Genomic DNA, 22,758 nt, shown 5'->3' with positions numbered 1-22,758 from the left:
AGACCAGGCAGTTTCCTTTCTGAAAGGACATTAGTGAACCAGATGGGTTCCCAACCCCCAACAATTGGGAATGGATTCATGGTTGTTAGACATTTTATTCCAGAGTTTGAACTCAAATTCCACTATCTCCTGTCATGGCATTTGAACCCAGGTCCACCAGAACATTACCTGGATCTCTGGATTAATAGATCACTCGGCCACCACCTCTTCAGTTATACTGTCTTTCCTTCCTGGAGAATGACGTTTTGTCAATCTAGTGGAGATAGCAGAAAGGACACCCCCCACCCCCAACCCACACCTCCCCTGCCTGACCCGATGCGGTTTGAAGTTTGTTTAAGGCTTAAGACACCTTCTCCCACGTCCTCACCCCTATCCCCACACACCAGGCCTTGTTATCACATGGTCTGCTAATTATATATAACCCATTGTTAGCCACTAACTGTCCCCACTAACAGCTACTCACCCTCTTAGGCTGACTGTTATCCATTCTGAAAATGTGTTGCTGGAAAAGCGCAGCAGGTCCGGCAGCATCCAAGGAACAGGAGAATTGACGTTTCGGGCATAAGCCCTTCTTTTATCAACCTCTATAAGTCACCCTCGGTGTTATTCTCTCTCTCTCTTTGGGCTCTACCTCCACCCATTGTCTACTCCTTATCCCTGCACCCACCACCCATCCTCCCCCCTCACCCTATCATCTGTATAAAATCAATGTTTTCCTCGCTAGCATCAGTTCTGAGGAAGGGTCACCGGACCCGGAACGTTAACTCTGATTTCTCTCCATGGATGCTGCCAGACCTGCTGAGCTTTTCCAGCAACTTCTGTTTTTGTTTCTGATTTGGAGAATCCACAGTTCTTTCCCTTTTATCAATTGGTTGTTTTGTTTACCTGGGATTGGCACATTGAACCAGGGCACCAGGCCTGTGCCATTGCTTTGAAGAATCCCTCGAGAGCCTCCCGGTGGGTAGGGATTCAGGATATTTCCTTCCTGGAGGATCCCACACAAAGTCCATAGGATTAAGATAGGCAGCAGGAGCTTGGGGATTAGAAGCAAGACTTTAGTCACATCAGAAACAGGAGCAGGAGGAGGTCATGTATGTCTTGTTTAATAAGATCATGGCCAATGCTATGCATTAGCCCCCTCCTGCTGAGTCCCCATATCGCGCGATCACTCTTGTGCCCCAAAAGTCTCCTGGCATTGGGATGTGATGACCTTGTGGCATTATCAATATCAGTGGTTAGCACTGCTGCCACGCAGCGCCAGTGACCTGGGTTCGATTCCAGCCTCAGGTGACTGTCTGTGTGGAGTTTGCACATTCTCCCCATGTCTGCGTGGGTTTCCTCTGGTGCTCCAATTTCCTCCTACAGACCAATGAGGTACCAGCTAGGCGGATTGGCCATGGGAAATTGCCCATAGTGTGCAGGCTAGGTGGGTTATCCATGGGAAATGCGATTTTACAGAGGTGAGTTTGGGTGGGATACTCTTTGGAGGGTGGGTGTGGATTTGATGGGCTGAATGGCCTGCTTCCCCACTGTAGGGTTATATGATACATGAAAGCAGATGGTGAAATTTGAATTTCATTTCTAACTATCTGGAATTAATAGTCGAATGATGACTATGACACTGTTGCTGGGAATAGCCCTATCTGATTCACTAATGTCCTTCAGGGAAGGAAACTGCCATCCTTACTGGGTCTGGCCTACATGTGACTCCAGTCCCCCAGCAATTTGGTTAACTCTTGGCTGTCCTCTCCACAATAAGGGATGGGTAATCAATGCTGACCCAGCCTGTGACACCCACATCCCATGAACGAGTGAAAGGAAAGTAGGAGAACAAAAGCCAAGGATGATTCAAAGACCAACTCAATCATGGAATCACACAGTGTAGGACAGGCCCTTTGGCCTGTCAAGTCAGTACTACCAAGTGTGATCTACTACCAGCATGAAGCCCTTAGCCTTGAATATTATGACACTTTAAGTGTTCACCCAAGTACTTTTTAAAGGTTCTGAGGTTTTCTGCCTTAACTACTTTCCCAGGCAGAGCATTCCAGAGCCCCGGTCACCCTCTGGGAGAAAGAATTTTCCTCAACTCCCCTCTAAACCCCCCTGGGAAGACCAAACCATTCTGATGAACATTAGAATCAAGGCTAGTAGGAGGCCATTCTGCCACCTGACCCATTCCGACCATTCAATAAGGGTTAACTGCCCTTCTGAAATGGCCAAGGAAGTGACTCAGATGAGGGGCAATTAGGGATGGGCAACAAATACTGGTCTTTGCCAGTGATGCCCGTATCCCGAAAATAATGAAGAGAGGAGAGCGCGTGCATCTCATTGAATGGCGGAGTAGGTTTGAGGATTTGAGTCTCCAAGGTCTGTTCCCATACGGAAAAGTCATGACACCTGGTAATAGTTGGGGACACCCTTCCCCTTTAAAACCCATGGCCCCGGAAGGGAAATCCACAATCCATACCGAAAATATCCTGAAAAGCGGGAAGTAGGTCTCGACAACAAAGCCTTTGGATCTCTTCCACCTGCAAATGGGAATGTGGCAGCTGCATAGATGTTGGGACAGGAGCATCACCTGGAGGACCAGCCTAAAGAGGAAAGGTATAAGACATAAATGTCATCATTATGGACACAGGAAGACCAGAGAGCTTCAGCAAGTCCCTCATCGGCTAAATCGTTCCATCTTGCAGTTTTAGTGTCATAGTGGATGCAGCAGCCACACAGCAAGATCCCATTAACAGCACCATGACAATAAGCAAGTGAACCTTTTCAAAGCCTTGGTTGTGGGGTAGATGTGGGACCCAGGGAACGGGGGCTCACGCTAGAGTACTAGAACCCGGGGGCATAGCCTCAAAATAATGGGGAGCAGGTTTAGGACTGAGTTGAGGGTGTATATGTGCATGTGGGTGTGTGATGTGAGTGTATATGTGCATGTGGGTGTGTAATGTGGGTGTATATGTGCATGTGGATGTGTGATGTGGATGTATACGTGCACATGGGCGTGTGATGGGTGTAGATGTACATGTGAGTGTGTAATGGATGGATATGTGCATGTGAGTGTGTAATGGGTGTGTATGTGCATGTGGATGTGTAATGTGGGTGTATATGTGCATGTGGGTGTGTAATTGTGTATACGTGCATGTGGGTGTGTAATGTGGGTGTATATGTGCATGTGGGTGTGTGATGTGAGTGTATATGTGCATGTGAGTGTGTAATGTGGGTGTATATGTGCATGTTGGTGTTTGATGTTGATGTATATGTGCATGTGGGTGTGTAATGTGGGTGTGTATGTGCATGTGGGTGTATACATGTATGTGGGTGTGTAATGTGGGTGTATGCATGCATGTGGGTGTGTAATGTGGGTGTATATGTGCATGTGGGTGTATAATGTGAGTGTATATGTGCATGTGGGTATGTAATGTGGGCGTATACATGCATGTGGGTGTGTAATGTGAGTGTATATGTGCATGTGGGTGTATACATGCACGTGAGTGTTAATGTGGGTGTATATGTGCATGTGGGTGTGTAATGTGGGTGTATATGTGCATGTGGGTGTATACATGCATGTGGGTGTGTAACGTGAATGTATATGTGTATGTGGGTGTGTATTGTGGGTGTATACATGCATGTGGGTGGGTAATGTGGCTGTATATGTGCATGTGGGTGTGTAATGTGGGTGTGTATGTGCATGTGGGTATGTAATGTGAGTGTATAAGTGCATGTGGGTGTGTATTGTGGGTGTATATGTGCATGTTGGTGTGTAGTGTGGGTGTATATGTGCATTTGGGTGTGTATTGTGGGTGTATATGTGCATGTGAGTGTGTAATGTGGGTGTGTATGTGCATGTGGGTGTGTAATGTGGGTGTGTATGTGCATTTGGGTGTGTATTGTGGGTGTATATGTGCATGTTGGTGTGTATTGTGGGAGTATATGTGCATGTGAGTGTGTAATGTGGGTGTGTATGTGCATGTGGGTGTGTAATGTGGGTGTGTACATGCATGTGGGTGTGTAATGTGGGTGTGTATAGAACATAGAACATAGAACATAGAAAAATACAGCGCAGTACAGGCCCTTTGGCCCTCGATGTTGCGCCGATCCAAGCCCACCTAACCTACACGAGCCCACTATCCTCCATATGCCTATCCAATGCCCGTTTAAATGCCCATAAAGAGGGAGAGTCCACCACTGCTACTGGCAGGGCATTCCATGAACTCACAACTCGCTGAGAAAAGAATCTACCCCTAACATCTGTCCTATACCTACCACCCCTTAATTTAAAGCTATGCCCCCTCGTAATAGCTGACTCCATACGTGGAAAAAGGTTCTCATGGTCAACCCTATCTAAACCCCTAATCATATTGTACACATCTATCAAGTCACCCCTAAACCTTCTTTTCTCCAATGAAAACAGCCCCAAGTGCCTCAGCCTTTCCTCATACGATCTTCCTACCATACCAGGCAACATCCTGGTAAACCTCCCCTGCACCCGTTCCAGTGCCTCCACATCCTTCCTATAGTATGGCGACCAAAACTGCACACAATACTCCAGATGCGGCCGCACCAGAGTCTTATACAACTGCAACATGACCTCAGGGCTCCGGAACTCAATTCCTCTACCGATAAAAGCCAGTACGCCATATGCCTTCTTCACCACACTATTTACCTGGGTGGCAACTTTCAGAAATCTGTGTACATGGACACCAAGATCCCTCTGCTCATCCACACTACCAAGTATCCGACCATTAGCCCAGTACCCCGTCTTTTTGTTACTCTTACCAAAGTGAATCACCTCACACTTACCTACATTGAACTCCATTTGCCACCTTTTTGCCCAGCACTGCAACTTATCTATATCCTGCTGTAACCTGACACATCCTTCCTCACTGTCAACAACTCCACCGACTTTCGTATCATCCGCAAACTTGCTCACCCAACCTTCTAGCCCCTCGTCCAGATCATTTATAAAAATGACAAACAGCAATGGTCCCAAAACAGATCCTTGCGGAACACCGCTAGTAACTGCACTCCAAGGTGAACCTTTACCATCAACTACTACCCTCTGTCTTCTTCCAGCCAGCCAATTCCTAATCCAAACCTCCAACTCACCCTCAATGCCATACCTCCGTATTTTTTGCAGTAGCCTACCATGGGGAACCTTATCAAATGCCTTACTAAAATCCATATACACCACATCTACTGCTTTACCCTCGTCTACCTCCTTAGTCACCTTCTCAAAGAATTCAATAAGGTTTGTGAGGCACGACCTGTCCTTCACAAAACCATGCGGACTATCCTTGATCACATTATTCCTATCCAGATGTTCATAAATCCCATCCCTTACAATTCTCTCTAAGACTTTGCCCACAACAGAAGTGAGACTCACCAGCCTATAGTTACTAGGGTTATCCCTACTCCCCTTCTTGAACAAGGGAACCACATTTGCTATCCTCCAGTCTTCTGGCACTACTCCTGTAGACAACTAGGACATAAAAATCAAGGCCAATGGCTCTGCAATCTCCTCCCTTGCTTCCCAGAGAATCCTAGGATAAATGCCATCAGGCTCAGGGGACTTATCTATTTTCACCCTTTCCAGAATCTCCAACACCTCTTCCCTACATACCTCAAAGCCATTCATTCTACTTAATTGTGACTCAGTATTCACATCGGCAACAATGTCCTGTTCCTGAGTGAATACTGACGAAAAGTATTCATTCAGTGTCTGGCCAATCTCTTCAACCTCCACACGCAACTTCCCACTACTATCCTTGACTGGACCTATTCCTACCCTAGTCATTCTTTTATTACTTTTATGTGCATGTGAGTGTGTAATGTGGGTGTATACATGCATGTGGGTGTGTAATGTGAGTGTGTATGTGCATGTGGATGTGTAATGTGGGTGTATACATGCATGTGGGTGTGTAATCTGGGTGTGTATGTGCATGTGGGTGTGTAATGTGAGTGTGTATGTGCATGTGGGTGTGTAATGTGGGTGTATACATGCATGTGGGTGTGTAATCTGGGTGTGTGTGCATGTGGGTGTGTAATGTGAGTGTGTATGTGCATGTGGGTGTGTAATGTGGGTGTATACATGCATGTGGGTGTGTAATCTGGGTGTGTATGTGCATGTGGGTGTGTAATGTGGGTGTATATGTGCATTTAGGTGTGTGTGTGGGCATCATGTGCAGTTGCTGTGGTTTACATGGACTTCAGTCAGGCCTTTGACAAGATCCCACACGGAGAGCTGGTCCAAAAGGTAACAGTCCGTAGGAACCAAGGCAAGTTGGCAAACTGGATCCAAAATTAGCTTCCAGGTAGGAGGGGAAGGATGATGCTGGAGAGTTGTTTTTGTGATTGGAAGCCTGTGACCCAGGGGTAGACTACATGGATCAGTACTGGAAGCCTTGCTGTTTGTTATGCACATTAGTGACTTGGATGTGAATGTGAAGGTTTAGTTTACAAGTTGTCAGATGATATGAAAATTGTGTTGATAGTAAGGAGGATGGTCTCAGGCTGATATTGATTGCAGAGCAATGGCAGATGGAATTTAATCCTGATAAGTGAGTGGTGATGCGTTTTGGGAAGTATAATAAGGGAAGTATATACACAATGAAGGGCAGGTCCCTAGGGAGCACTGAGGAACAGAGATCTTGGTGTACCAGTCCATAGGTCCCTGAAGGTGTCAGCACCGATAGGTAGGATGGTGAAGGAGTCTTCAGGGATTCTTGCCTTCATTAGGCGGGGCATAGAATACAGGGCTTTTGCCCGAAATATCGATTTTCCTGCTCCTCGGATGCTGTGCTTTTCCAGCACTACTCTAAGCTAGACTCTGATCTCCAGTATCTGCAGTCCTCACTTTTACCCCGAGAATATAGGAGCAAGGAAGTCTTGTTACAACTTTATAAAACATTAGTTAGGCCACAAATGGAATACTGTGTGCAGTTCCAGGCGCCACACTATTGGAGGGATGTGATCGCACTGGAGAGGGTGCAGAGGAGATTCACCAGGATGTTGCCTGGGGTGAAAAGATTTGGTTATGAGGAGGGAGTGGATAGACTGGGCGTGTTTTCCCTGGAGCCGAGAAGGCTGAGAGGGATCTGATTGAGGTGTACAACATTATGGAAGGCACAGACAGGGTAGATTGTGAGAATTGTTTCCCCATGGCTGACGTGTCGAAGACCAGAGAGTATACGTTTAAGGGGCGAGGAACAAGGGGATCTGAGGAAAAAGCTTTATCATCCAGAGGAAATATGGAATGCACCGCCTGAGAGGGTGGCAGAGACAGGTCCTCTCACAACATTTAAGAAACATCTGGATAAGGACACAAAACACCGGGACATGGTAGACTACAGATCAAGTGTAGTTAGGTCCTTGTTGGTCGGCATAGATCTAGTGGGCAGAAGGGCCTGTTTCCATACTGTTAACTCTAATGAAGGTGGCAGGACAGGTGGAGAATATGGTTTAATTGAAAATAGGAGCAGGAGTAGGCCATTCGGTCCTACAAGCCTGCTCCCCCCTTCAATATGATCATGGCTGATCATCTAACCCTGTTCCTGCTTTCTCCCCTTACCTTTTGATCCTTTTACCCCCAAAACTATACCTAATCCCTTCATGAAAACATCCAATGCTTTGGCCTCAGCTGCAGAGACTTCCACAGCCTCCCCACTCGCTTGTTGAAGACACTTCTCCTGATCTCAGTCCAATGGTTGGACTGTATCTCCTGATTCAAGGCTCCCTAGTCTTTGGGAAGCACGGTGGCTCAGTGGTTAGCACTGCTGCCTCACAGCACCAGGGACCCAGGTTCGATTCCAACCTCAGGTGACTGTCTGTGCGGAGTTTGCATATTCTCCCCGTGTCTGTGTGGGTTTCCTTCGGGTGCTCTGGTTTCCTCCCACAGTCCAAAGATGTGCAGGTTAGGTGGACTGGCCATACTAAATTGTCCATAGTGTTCAGGGGTGTGTAGGTTAGGTGCATTAGTCATGGGAGATGTAGAGTAATAGGGTAGGGGAATGGGTCTGGGTGGAATACTCTTCAGAGGATCAGTGTGGACTTGTTGGACTGAATGGCCTGTTTCCACACTGTAGGGATTCTATGATTCTATGAACTTCCTTGCTGTGTTGCATTGTCTAAACCTGTTAGGCTATGGTGTGACTATGACTGCTTAGACAGGGCCTTCGCTTAACGCACCTAATGCCAGTCCCTCGGTACTGCCCTGAGCAGGGTGCCATTAGAAGACCCTACACTGGAGCTTGTGTTATAAACAGCCTCTGACTCAGTGGCACCATACACAACATTGGGTCTGTGAAAGCAGATACTGTTCTCACTGGCCAGAGATTCAGTTACTGAAGTGCACAGGTTGAACTTGCTTGGCAAAAGAATCAGGGTGGGGAGATAAGGTTTCTTTTTTAAAAGCAGTGATCTGGAGTACTTTGTGTAAAACATGCAATAGGGAAAGGATATAATCAGAACTTTCAAAAGGGAATGGTTTATATTCATGACAGAAAATAGTGAAGGGTTGTGGAGAAAGATGAGAGGGGCTAATTGCGTTATTAAATGATCTGGCAAATTGATGATGGGCTGAATGGCTTTTGGACTCTTCATGTGGACACACTGGTTACAAAGGCCCAACAACGTCTCTTCTTCCTCGGGCAGCTGAGGAAATTTGGCATAATGGCAAATACCCTTGCCAACTTTTATAGGTGCGCCATCGAGAGCATTCTGTCTGGGTGTATCAGTACCTGGTATGGCACCTGTACCGTTCCAGATCGGGGACAGTTACAGAGAGTGGTGAACTCGGCCCAGACAATCACAAAGGCCAACCTCCCATCGATAGAATCCATCTACCAGGCCCGCTGTCAAGGAAAGGCCGCCAGCATTCTCAAAGATCCATCCCACCCTGGCAATGTTTTTCTACAACCTCTACCACCCGGGAGAAGGTACAGAAGCCTGAACACGCCCACCAGCTGGTTTCAAAACAGTTTCTACCCTACTGTTGTTAGAATACTGAATGGACTCACAAACTCTTAACATTCACCTGTACCTGTGTTTTTGTTTTTGTCGCTGTTTATACCTATTATTTACTTATTTATGCTACTTGACTCTGTGATCTGCCTGTATTGCTCGCACTGTGCCTCGGTACACGTGACAATAAATTCAATTCAATTTTCTGTGGTTAAAAGCTATCAAGGGAGTCCAGGCATTTACCATTAACAAAAATGAGGCAAATGCCCCACCTAGTGGAAATCAGAGGAACTGTTGGCAGGTGATTTGGCGTCAGGTGAACTGTTTTCTCACACACAGTTGCCACACTCTCCTTTAGAGTGAGGTTGAGTGTTGGTGGCAGTTTAACCTGACAGTCACCACACCCCATGACCCTGCTGCCTACAACACTTAAGATGCAGATCCAGGTGCTTTGTAAAAGATGAGGAGGAGCCGGTGTTGGACTGGGGTGGGCAAAGTTAAAAATCACATGACACCAGGTTATAGTCCAACAGGTTTATTTGGAAGCACTAACTATCGGAGCACTGCTCCTTCGCCAGGTAGCTTCCAAAAGCGCTGTGAAAGCTTGTACTTTCAATAAACCTGTTGGATTATAACCTGGTATGGTGTGATTTTAACTTTTGAAAAGAGTTAAGGGTTTCTGCATTCACCACTAGCTCAGGCAGTGAACTCCAGGCACTCACCACCCTCTGTGTGAAAATATGTTTCCTCATGCCCCCTCCAATCCTTTGCCACTTGGCTTGCATCAATGACCCTTGGTGATTGAACTGTCTGCCAAGGGAAACAGGTTCCTCCTATCCACTCTATCTTTACCTTTCATGATTGTACATCCCTCAATCATGTCACAAGTTCTGATGACCCTGTTTTAGGAAGGATATTATTAAGCTGGAGAGAATTCAGAAATGATTTACCAGGGACTGGAGAATTTGAGCTATAAGGAGAGGCAGGATAGGCTGAGACTTCTTTCACTGGTTGAGGAGTGACCTTACAGAGATTTATAAAATCATGAGGGATAGAGATAAGTTGAATAGCAGGTGTCTTTTCCCTAGGGTGGGGGATTTCAAGACAAGGGATCATATTTTTAAGGTGAGAGGAGAAAGATTTCAAAAGGTCCAGGACTAGAGGGCATAGGTTTAGGGTGAGAGGGGAAAGATATAAAAGAGACTTAAGGGGCAACCTTTTCACGCAGAGGGTGGTACGTGTGTGGAATGAGCTGCCAGAGGAAGTGGTGGAGGCTGGTACAATTGCAACATTTAAGAGGCATTTGGATGGGTATATGAATAGGAAGGGCTTGGAGGGATATGGGCTGAGTGCTGGCAGGTGGGACTAGATTGGGTTGGCATATCTGGTCGGCATGGACGGGTTGGACTGAAGGGTCTGTTTCCGTGCTGTACATCTCTATGACTCTATGACATGAGGGACAATTATTTTTACACAGATAGTGGTTCGTGTGTGGAATGAACTTCTGGAGGAAGTAATGGATATGGGTACAGTTATGTTTAAAATACATTTGGATAGGTACATGAAAGGAAAGGTTTGCAGGGATATGGGCCAGGAGCAGGCAGGTGGGACTATGGTTGGGATTATGGTCGGGGTGGACTGGTTGGACCGAAGGGTCTGTTTCTGTGCTGTATGACTCCAGGTGTGCATGGTAAGTTCAGCTGATGCTGGAATTGAGCCCATATTTTTGGCATCAGCAAGTATTCCAGCCAGCTGAGCTAACCTATCCTCACCACACAACCTACAGCATAGAGACAGCTCTGGGAGAGTGTTAATGTCCCCACATCACCACCTTCCTACTCTCTTCGTCCCCAGCCCACAAATTTCCAACCTCCCCTCCACCACCCCCCAACCCCGTTACCACTGGCTAGACTAGTTCAAGTCTTGAACTAAACAAATCAATTTGTTAGATTATTCCTGTGGCAGTGACGGTTTCCATTCTCACCATACTCAATTTAAGGAAAGTCTCTTCAAATTCACTGGACCACAAAAACTGAAAGTACTGCGGACGCTGGAAATCAGAAACAAAATCAGAAATTGCTGGAAAAGCTCAGCAGTTCAGGCAGCACCCGTGGGGAGAAATCAGAGATTAATGTTTCAGGTTGAGCGACCCTCAGAATTCCAGTTATTTTCATCCTGCCTTGTTTTCCCACAAGTAGAAACAGTTTTCTCTACCTGCAGCACATGGAAAACGTTCAGTCCAAAGGCTTGCATTTCTGTAGCACCTCTAATGATCTCAGAATGTCCCAAAACGTCAAAGGGCAAATCAATGTGCTTCAGTGGGCCACAAATTGTCTCAATTCACTTCAGAACAGAACTCGGTTCCGAAGTGGGACCTGAAACTGAGCGTTCTAACTCAGAGTCATCCCATTGAATGAGTTAACAAAATAAGAGCAGTTAGGTTTTGGAATGGACTGCTTATAGAGGTTGGTACCAGTTGAATAATACCGATGCCCAAGTTGGGGGAAAAGGCAAGAGATTGACACTAAGTTAAAATACTCAGAGAGTCGGTGTGGCTCAGTGGTTAGCACTGCTGCCTCACAGGCCAGGGACCCGGGTTCGATTCCAGCCTCAGGTGACTGTCTCTGTGGAGTTTGCACATTTTCCCCGTGTCTGTGTGGGTCTCCTCCAGGTGCTCTGGTTTCCTCTCACAGTCCAAAGATGTGCAGGTTAGGTGAATTGGCCATGCTAAATTGCCTGTTGTGCTCAGTGATGTGTAGATTAGGCTCATTAGTAGAATAATAGGGTAGGGGGAATGGATCTGGGTGGGATATTCTTTGGAGGGTTAGTGTGGACTTGTTGGGCCAAATGGCCTGTTTCCACACGTCATGATTTGGAGATGCCAGTGTTGGACTGGGGTGTACAAAATTAAAAATCACACAACACCAGGTTACAGTCCAACAGGTGACAAAGGAGCAGTGCTCCAAAAGCTAGTGCTTCCAATTAAACCTGTTGGACTATAACCTGGTGTTGTGTGATTTTCACACTGCAGGGGTTCTACGGTTTAACAATGAGACCTCAAGCAGGAATTGATCATGCAGGTCTCACACTGTACAGTAGATGGCACCAGAAATTACTTTTATGAATAGGAGCAGAGATTACAACAGCAGCGAGGTGATGTTTGAACTTGTGAGATCTCAGCTGGACTATAGTATACAGTCAGAACCACAGAGATATTACAGCACACAAGGGGCAGTTAATGACGATAGAAACTCATAGAATTGTGGGCAAATTACTGACATAGCCGGGAGAAGTTGACAGACAGGAACCTCGATTATCCGGCATTCGATTAACTGAATTTCAGATTATCCGAACAAGATTGCAAGGTCCCGATGCGTGGCTAACTATGTTATCCGGCATCGATTATCCGGTATTCAATTAACCGAATGACATACTCACCACCTGTGTCCTTCGGATAGTCGATGTTCCTCTGTAATGGGTAAGTAGGAGAAAGTGAGGGCTGCAGATGCTGGGGATCAGCATCAAAAAGGGTGGTGCTGGAAAAGCACAGCCGGTCAGGCAGCATCCAAGGAACAGGAGAGTCAATGTTTCGGGAATATCAGAATTCCTGATGAAGACCTTATGCTGGAAACATGGATGGTCCTGTTCCTCGGATGCTGCCTGACTGGCTGTGCTTTTCCAGTAACACACATTTTTAGATATGGGTAAGATGTGACCAGTGGTGTGCCACAAGGATCTGTGTTAGAGACTCAATTATTTAAATTATTTATTAACGACTTGGATAATGGCTTGGCAAGTCATTAATTCAAATTTGTGAAGACGCAGAGTTATCCGGCATTGTGGTCACTGTGAACGATTGCATTAAATTTCAAAGGGACACTGATGGACTGAGTGAATGGGTAAAATTGTGACAAGTGGATTTCAATGTAAGCAAGTGTGAGATTATCCATATTAGACCAATAAAGGATAGATCAGGGTACTTTCTAGACGGCATGAAATTAAATATAATGGATGTCTGGTACGGGATGGGGGGGGGGTGGGGGTGTTCAGGTTCAGAGATCTTTAAAATTAGATTAGATTACATTACAGTGTGGAAACCAACTTATAAACGGACTCAAGAGCAGAACCCATTCACAACCCAGGGACTGTACCCCCGTGTAGGGTCATTATTACCTCGCTGCTTCTGGGATCTTTCCGTGCACAAAATGGCTGCTGCATTGTCTCCAGTGGCTAAACATGTTCGGAGGCACTTTGTTGGTTGTAAAACACTTTGTTGAGATGTATGGTGGTCATGAAAAGTGCCGTGTTAATGCAAATCTGGCACAAGAATGTTACAATTTGCAATTATATAGCAACCCTCTGGTCCTCAGAACCTCCCAGAGCACTTTCTAACCAATGAATTACTATAGCTGAATTTTTGAAAAGCTTTCAGTGCAATGTAGTTAAACTGCATCGGTCACTTGGTGGACAGCAGACGAGTACCAGTGGTGTGATTTCTAGAGATGTTGGAAAGGGCCAGGAATTCAGGCAGATATCTTTGCTACTCTTTGTAACAGTGACCTTAATTGTTCACACAGTCCAAATCTTCAGCTGGAGAACCAGTGCCTCCAAAAACACTCCCCGTGTATGTGTGGGATTCCTCCGGGTGCTCCAGTTTCCTCCCACAACCCAAAGATGTGCAGGTCAGGTGAATTGGCTAAATTGCCCATAGTGTTGGGAGCATTGGTCAGAGGGAAGTAGGTCTGGGTGAGTTACTCTTCGGAGGGTCGGTGCGGACTTGTTGGATCGAAGGGCCTGTTTCCACACTGTAGGGAATCTAATCTAAACTAATCTAAAAAAAATCATTGTCAAAGGAAGGGCTGATAGGAGAAGCTGCAGAGAAAATGGGAACATGGAAATGAGCTTGGCTGTGCTTTCTTTCTGTCTTGCTGGGTCCACTACTTTTCATCATTTATATAAAAACTATACCTCCCATGTGAACATAGGAGGGATAGTTAGTAAGTTTATAGATGACACCAAAGTCGGATTTTTAGTGGACAGCGAAGAAGGTTACCTCAGAGCACAATAAGATCCTGACCAGTTGGGCTAATGGGCTGAGAAGTGGCAGATGGAGTTTTAATTTAGATAAATGCGAGGTGCTGCATTTTAGAAAGGCAAATCAGGGCAGGACTGGTACACTTAATGGTAAGGTCCTGGAGAGTGTTGCTCAAAAACGAGACCTTGGAGTACAGGTTCATAGTTCTTGAAGTGGAGTCCCAGGTAGACAGGGTAATGAAAAACGCATTTGGTATGCTTTCCTTTATTGGTCAGAGTATTGAGTAAAGGAGTTGGGAGGTCATGTCCCGGCTGTACAGGACATTGGTCAGATCACTTTGGGAATATTGCGTGCAATTCTGGTCTCCTTTTGATCAGAAAAATGTAGTGAAACTTGAAAGGGTTCAGAAAAGATTTACAAGGATGTTGCCAGGGTTGGAGGGTTTGAGCTATAGGGAGAGGCTAAACAGCCTGGGGCTGTTTTCTCTGGAGCATTGGAGGCTGAGGGGTGACCTTATAGAGGTTTACAAAATCATGAGGGGCATGGATAGGGTACATAGGCAAAGTGAAGGATTCAATAATGAGAGGTTACGCTTTCAAGGTGAGAGGTGGAAAGTTTAAGGGGGATACATGCGGCAAGTACTTCACACAGAGGGTGGTGGGCGTCTGGAACGTGTTGCCAGCAGAGGTGGTAGAGGTAGGCATGGTAGATTCATTTAAGATGCATCTGGACAGATGCATGAGTAGGTGGGAGCAGAGGGATACAGCTGCTTAGGAATTGACCTACAGGTTTAGACAGTACATTTGGATCGGTTCAGACTTGAAGGGCCAAAGGGCCTGTTCCTGGGCTGTAAATTTTCTTTGTTCTTTGTTCTTTTTGTCTTTTCCCTGGGGTAAGGGGAGTCCAAAACTAGAGAGTGTAAGTTTAAGATAAAAGGGGAAAGATTTAAAAGGGACCTAACAGACAGCTTTTTCATGCAGAGGGTGGTACGTGTATGGAATGAGCTGCCAGAGGAAGTGGTGGAGGCTGGTACAATTGCAACATTTAAGAGGCATCTAGATGGGTACCTGAATAGGAAGGGTTTTGAGAGATACAGGCCAAAAGCTGGCAAATGGGATTGGATTAATTCAGGATACCTGGTCAGCATGGACAAATTGGACCAAAAAGGTCTGTTTCCAAGCTGTTCATCTCTATGACTCTATGACTCTTGCTGGATGTTTCCAGTGAGATTTCGTTCCAGATTTCTGACTGTTTTTTGCAACCATCCCTTTCCAGAATGGCCGAGCTCTGCCACTTCACCATTTTACCACCAGGTGTCAGTGTGCTCCACAGATTGACCTATAGTGTTTGTCAGAGGGATTGGAACATTCCACAGAAGCACATTTCGGGGCTGTACCCTCAGCTAGATCTACATTTCCCCTTTTGATCTTTTAGTTGTTTGGGAATCAGAGTCAGCCTGGCTCCAGCTGGCAGTGTTCTCACCTTGGAGCCCGTGAGTCCCCACTGCAGAGACATGAGCAGTGAGTCTGAGGTGCTATTCCCCAGTGTAGTACAGCACAAGGAAGGGCCATTGAGATCGCCCTTTTGACACTGGCCAGTATTCTGTTTTACTTTTTGATGGGGCATAGAAACATAGGAGATAGGAGCAGGAGGAGGCCATTCTTCCCTAAGAGGGAAATCAGGAGGGCAAAAAGGGGACATGAGATAGCTTTGGCAAATAGAATTAAGGAGAATCCAAAGGGTTTTTACAAATATATTAAGGACAAAAGGGTAACTAGGGAGAGAATAGGGCAGCTCAAAGATCAGCAAGGCGGCCTTTGTGTTGAGCCGCAGAAAATGGGGGAGATACTAAACGAGTATTTTGCATCAGTATTTACCATAGAAAAGGATATGGAAGATATAGACTGTAGGGAAATAGATGGTGATATCTTGAAAAATGTCCATATTACAGAGGAGGAAGTACTGGATGTCTTGAAGCACATAAAAGTGCATAAATCCCCATAACCTGATCAGGTGTACCCTCGAACTCTGTAGGAAGCTAGAGAAGTGATTGCTGGTCCTCTTGCTGAGATATTTGTATTATTGATAGCCACAGGTGAGGTGCCGGAAGACTGGTGGTTGGCTAATGTGGTGAACTCGGGAACTGGCCAGGGAACTATAGACCAGTGAGCCTGACCTTGGTGGTGGGCAAGTTGTTGAAGGGAGTCCTGAGGGACAGGATGTACATGTATTTGGAAAGGCAGGACTGATTAGGGATAGTCAACATGGCTTTGTGTGTGAGAAATCATGTCTCACAAACTTGATTGAGTTTTCTGAAGAAGTAACAAACAGGATTGATGAGGGAAGAGCAGTAGATGTGATCTATATGGATTACAGTAAGGCGTTTGGCATGGGAGGCTGGTTAGCAAGGTTAGATCTCATGGAACACAGGGAGAACCAGCCATTTCCATACAGAACTGGCTCCAAGGTAGAAGACAGAGAGTGGTGGTGGAGGGTTGTTTTTTAGTCTGGAGGCCTGTGACCAGTGGAGTGCCACAAGGATCGGTGCTGGGTCCTCTAATTTTCATCATTTATATAAATGATTTGGATGCAAGCACAAGAGGTACAGTTAGTAAGTTTGCAGATGACAACAAAATTGGAGCAAAGAGGATTACCTCAGATTACAACAGGATCTGGACCAGATGGCCAATGGGCTGAGAAGTGGCAGATGGTGTTTAATTCAGATAAGTGCGAGTTGGTGCATTTTGGGAAAGCAAATCTTAGCAGGACTTATACACTTAATGGTAAGGTCCTAGGGAGTGTTGCTGAACAAAGAGACCTTGGAGTGCAGGTTCATAGCTCCTTGAAAGTGGAGCCGCAGGTAGATAGGATAGTGAAAACGGCGTTTGGTATGCTTTCCTTTATTGGTCAGAGTATTGAGTACAGGAGTTGGGAGGTCATATTGCGGCTGTACAGGACATTGGTTAGGCCACTGTTGGAATATTGTGTGTAATTCTGGTCTCCTTCCTACCGGAAAGATGTTGTGAAACTTGAAAGGGTTCCAAAAAGATTTACAAGGATGTTGCCAGGGTTGGAGGATTTGAGCTAGAGGGAGAGGCTGAACGGGCTGGGTCTGTTTTCCCTGGAGCGTCATAGGCTGAGGGGTGACCTTAAAAAGGTTTATAAAATTATGAGAGGCATGGTTAGGATAAATAGGCAAAGTCTTTTCCCTGGGGTGGGGGAGTCCAGAACTAGAGGGCATAGGTTTAGGGTGAGCGGGGCAACATTTTCACGCAGAGGGTGGTACATGTATGGAATGAACTGCCAGAGGAAGTGCTCGAGGCTGATACAATTGCAACATTTAAAAGGCACTTGGATGGGTATATGAATAGAAAGGGTTTGGGGGGATATGGGCTGCGTGCTGGCAGGTGACTAGATTGGGTTGGGATATTGGTCGGCATGGAGGGGTTGGACCGAAGGGTCTGTTTCCATGCTGTACATCTCTATGATTCCATGGAGAGTCTCCATCCCCGAGGCTCCCAGCCTCATTCCTGATGAAAGGCTTTTGCCTGAAACATCGATTTTCCTGCTCCTCGGATGCTACCTGACCTGCTGTGCTTTTCCAGCACCACACTCTTGATGCTAATCTCCAGCATCTGCAATACTCACTTTTGCCTTTCCTTACACTGCACTTTTGCCTTTCCATCACACTCCTGACTTGTGCCTTGTAGATGGTGGACAGGCTTTGGGGAGTCAGGGGGTGAGTTATTCACTGCAGTATTCCTAGCCTCTCACCTGCTCTTGTCGTCACTGTGTATGTTTTATTAGTGATAAACAAAGAGAATCAAAGACTCTGAACATAACACTCAATACCTTTATATTTTAATGACTGGCCAGGGCAATTCTACCTATGGTAGTGTTTATTTGGCTTGTCCCAGTCCAGTTTCTAATCAATGCTGATGCCAAGTATTTTTGAGGGGAATAGGTTGGGCGGGGATTGATCATTGACCCTGAGCAGGATTGGAGCAAACATTTTCCCATGTCCAAATGGTTGCTTTGTTTCCCACTTTTCAAAAATTTGAAAAGAAACAACTAATAAACATTTTTAAAAACTTGCCATTTTTACCTATTTTCTATCCAACCTACTTGGAGATGTTATTACTAACCTCTAGAACAGCTGGCGATTTGAACCTTGGATCACCTAGTTTAGGGTTAGGAGCATTACCACTGTGCTACATCTGGGTGTCCTGCTCAGGGATGGCATTACACACAATTGGAGTAGGTGAGACTTGAACCCAGCCCTCCTGTTCCAAAAATAGAGACATTACCACTGCAGCACAAGAGATCTGGAGGAAATAATGTTTTGGGTGTAGGCACTTTGGGATTGTGCATGAAGAGTGGCATGGGGGCTCAGTGGTTAGCACCACTGCCTCACAGCACCAGGAACCTGGGTTCAATCCCAGCCTCGGGTGACTGTCTATGTGGAGTTTGAACATTCTCCCCGTGTCTGCGTGGATTCCCTCTGGGTCATCCTGTTTAAGTTGTGCAGACTAGGTGAACTGGCCATGCTAAATTGCCCATAGTATTCAGGGATGTGTAGGTTAGGATGAACTGGCCGTGCTAAATTGTCCCATAGTGTTCAGGGATGTGTAGGTTAGGGTGTACTAGCCGTGCTAAATTGCCCATAGTGTTCAGGGATGTGTAGGTTAGGGTGGATTGGCCGTGCTAAATTGCCCATAGTGTTCAGGGATGTGTAGGTTAGGGTGGATTGGCTGTGCTAAATTGTCCCATAGTGTTCAGGGATGTGTAGGTTAGGGTGGATTGGCCATGCTAAATTGCCCATAGTGTTCAGGGATGTGTAGGTTAGGGTGGATTGGCCGTGCTAAATTGCCCATAGTGTTCAGGGATGTATAGGTTAGGGTGGATTGGCTGTGCTAAATTGCCCATAGTGTTCAGGGATGTGTAGGTTAGGGTGGATTGGCCATGCAAAATTGCCCATAGTGTTCAGGGATGTATAGGTTAGGGTGGATTGACCATGCTAAATTGCTCATAGTGTTCAGGGATGTGTAGGTTAGGTGCATTAGTCTGGGGTAAATGTAGAGTAATAGGGTAGGGGGGAATGGGTAACTCTTCAGAGAGTTTGTGTGGCATTGATGGGCTGAACGGCCTGTTTCCACACTGTAGGGATTCTATGAGTGCAATAGATTGATTAGATTCTTGATTAATTATTTCTTCTCCGTTTTGTGATTTTTCTTCCTGGTACTCTGCCCGTTACACGGACACACGATGGTACACTGTATACTGTAAGGTAACTGAGCCTCTAGGATTGGCATTTAAACATCAAAAGGCATTGAGTAGTTTGCTCAGCAAAACACTTCTCCTGACAGGTGGAAATTGCAGGTCATGTGACCTGCACCCAGCCTTGGTACCACTGAAGCTGCTGCTGAGTTAGAGACGTGTTATGTTCTTCCCAAGCAGTTTGGCTTATCTTGCTCTGAACTATTCCCACTCCTTTCCTGCTCGCACAGGATCTCGAGAAGTTAGCTGAAGAAAAATATTGGTCGCACAGTCAAATAGTGACTTTTTTATTCACACGTGGGTGTTGCTGGCTGGCCCAGCATTTTTTTGCCCATCCCTGAAATGGTACAAACGCCCGATCTAAAGATAATGATAATGCCAATGGGCTTAACAATCAAATGGTTTGGGAGGGGTGTAGGTTTAAGTTCCACCATCGGGAGACATTTAAATGTAATAAAATGTGGAATCGAAAGCTAATTGGAGCATCGAGAAAGTATCATTCATTGTTATTTTAAAAAAAAATCTCTGGTTCTATTCTAAGGAAGGAAATCTGCCGTTTTCACCTGGTCTGGCTTACTCTAAACCCTATGCAGTGTGGTTGACTCATAGCTGCTGGTTAAAATGTCTCCACAATCCTCTCAGTTCAAGGGTGAGTGGGGATCAGTGATAAATGCTTGCCTTGTCAGTGACACTGATGTCCCATGAACAAATAAAAAATAACAAATAAAACGTGTTCAAAAAGGCAGGCTGGTGACGAGAGATTTGGAAAGGTGGATCTGAAAAACACAGCCAATGAGAGTCAAAGAGAGGAAACCTGAATGAACAAAGAGGGCTGTACAGCTGTCGAAGGATTCAAGAACTTGAGTCGCTTACAGAGAGAGGGATCGGGTCCTTGGATGGATTTAAACCAGAGCAGGAGGAGGATCAAGAGCCACTCTAAGACCAGCAGGTACAAGGCTGATGGGTGATCTAGCCCTGGTATGGAACAGGAATGAGGGGTCGTGTGACAGCTGGACTGACTGTGGAGAACAGGAAGGGAACAGGAGAACATCAAAGTGGTGGGTGCCTGGAGGTAATGGAGGCCTAACAAAGGGCCACGGAGGGGGCTCCATTTGGAAGACAATTGCCAAGAAAACTCACGAGAAGTACTCTGGCCAAATATTCCCAGCTCAGCCAACTCTCACCTGATATCAAACTGGTCGCATAATGTTGCGCTTTGCAGGACTTTGCTGTGTGCAGATTGCCTGCTGGGTAGGACGGCAGGGTGCCAGTGACTGGGCATTGAACAAGAGCTGTTTGTTAGTCTTGAAGAACATCAGACTGTAAAAGGTGCTATGCAAAGGCACGTCCATTCATTAATCACAAAGTGTGAATAGAATCCTTATAGTGTAGAAACAGCCCCTTCGGCCCAACAAGTCCACACCAACCCTCCAAAGAGTAACCCACCCAGACCCATTCCCCTACCCTATATTTACCCTTGCCGAACCTATCCATCCCTGAACACTATGGGCAATTTAGCATGGCCAATTCGCCCTAACCTGCACATCATTGGATTGTGGGAGGAAACCCACACAGACATGGAGAGAATGTGCAAACTCCACACAGACAGTCACCTGAGGTTGGAATTGAACCCAGGTCCCAAACGCGAAACACTGTCTGTGTAAAAAAATTGCCCCTCATGTTTTTTTAAAAAATCTCTTTCCTCTCACCTTAAACATATACACCTAGTCCTGAAATGCCTCATCCTAGGGCAAAGACAACTACCATTAACTCCATCTATACCCCCCATTATTTTATAAACTTCTATCAACCTCCTACGCTCCAGTGAAAAAGTCCCAGTCTTTCTTTATAACTCAGACCTTCTGAACGAAGCAATATCCTGGTAAATCTCTTCTGAACCTTCTCTAGCCTAATAATTTCCTTCCTATAACTGGAAAGAAATCTAGCCTGCATGTGACTCCAGACCCACAGCAATGTGGCTGACACTTAATTTGCCCTCTGGGCAATTAGGGGTGGACAATAAATGCTGGCCTGGCCAGTGATGCCCTCATTAAACAAGGAAAGGGTAGTTTGATGGGATGAGATGAACAGGAGGTGGGAGGCAATTAATGTGGAGGACAAACAGGGTCAAATCTGTACCTTGCATCCCAACATGCTGATGTTGCTCCTTTAACAAGGTCATGTTGTCCTTGTTTTTAATCAAAAGGGGTTGTAAAAAGCAGAGGTTCTGATTTGTCTGGGTTTGGGCCACTTTGCTAATGGCTAACAGATACTGTCCAAAGCAGTAATCAAGGAAAAAGGGCTTTTAGGTTTTTCTAAAACAATTGTACAAAGAAAGGGGAGTGGCCAGTTCTCCCAGTTGAGGGATTTTATTCGAGAGTGTGGTGCTAGAAATGTACAGCAGGTCAGGCAGCATCCAAGGAGCAGGGAAATCAATGTTTTGGGCATAAGATCTTTATCAGGAATGTGGTTTATGGGCCTGGTGGAGCTGAGACATAAATGGGATGGGGGTGTGGCTGGGGTGAAGGTAGCTGGGAATTACATACCCATCACACTCTCAGCTACCTTGCCCCCAGCCCCACACCCTCCCATTTATCTCTCAGCACCCCCCCCCCCCCCCCCACCCCGGCACACAAACCTCATTCCTGATGAAGGACCTATGACCGAAGCATCGATTCTCCTGCTCCTCGGACGTTGCCTGACCTGCTGTGTTTTTCCAGCACCCGCACTCTCGACTCTGATCTCCAGCATCTGCAGTCCTCACTTTCTCCCAGGGAATTTTCTCGTTTGGTTTAGTTTGAGCTGGGGATCCCGAGAAGCTGCTGGGAAAAGAAGAGCTTCCATGTTTCAGCCAATGATCCCTGGCTGATCCTCTCTGCAATGTCTCTCTCCTGGTCAGAACCTGGGTTTGAATTTACCTTTTGGCCAAGGGGTGTGTTTATGGGATGCTGCAGGAAGTTGGAACAGCTTCGTGTCATGGGGGGGGAGAGTATTGCGTCAGTCGGGTTTTCAAATAATTGTTATTCTATATTCTGCTCTCTTTGGTTTGTGTTTCATTCGGTGGTGTGTAAATAAATTCTGATTTGTTTAAAACTGAGTGGTTGGGCCAGCTGCATCCCTTCTGGAATATCCACTTTACTCCCGCTTAAAACAATGAGAAAAGTGAGGGTCTGGGCTACTTTCTTGAAATATTTTGAGGGGGTCTGGTCTGTAACGATAAATCAGTGTGATAGGCAATTCATATTTGTCACATCCATTGATATATTTGAGTGGGTGGTACTCACAGAGCAGTCACACCCCAGTGCAATGAGCTGAAATGTGCCACCTCTTTGTAGCAGGACAGGCCAATTATTGACAGCATGGGAGCCAGCACCATGGGACCACAATGTCGGAACACCAGGCCCTGCAGTCCCGAAAATCCCAGGAACACTTGTAGAATTCCCGAAACAACGATGGCGCCACGTACCTGGAAGCATGTTAAACAG

At 46.0% G+C, this 22,758-nt stretch overlaps 1 protein-coding gene across 1 annotated transcript in view; it reads right to left on the bottom strand.

Moving 5' to 3' along the window:
* Positions 1-22,758, bottom strand: part of slc23a3 (solute carrier family 23 member 3) — a 140,462-nt gene that overhangs the window by 84,458 nt on the left and 33,246 nt on the right. Inside the window, exons 5-7 of the mRNA XM_087989351.1 lie at positions 22,558-22,739; positions 2,468-2,591; positions 886-1,033 (exon numbers count right to left, since the gene is read on the bottom strand). Coding sequence (XP_087845477.1) covers positions 886-1,033; positions 2,468-2,591; positions 22,558-22,739 — 454 coding nt within the window. The remainder of the gene's footprint in view (positions 1-885; positions 1,034-2,467; positions 2,592-22,557; positions 22,740-22,758) is intronic.

Source organism: Chiloscyllium plagiosum, unplaced genomic scaffold, assembly GCF_037043375.1.
Source record: "Chiloscyllium plagiosum isolate Xiang-an unplaced genomic scaffold, Cpla_swu_hap1 HiC_scaffold_7, whole genome shotgun sequence".
NCBI lineage: Eukaryota > Metazoa > Chordata > Chondrichthyes > Orectolobiformes > Hemiscylliidae > Chiloscyllium > Chiloscyllium plagiosum.
Note: the sequence above shows the minus strand (reverse complement) of the source record. Positions and strands in the feature narration are given on the sequence as shown.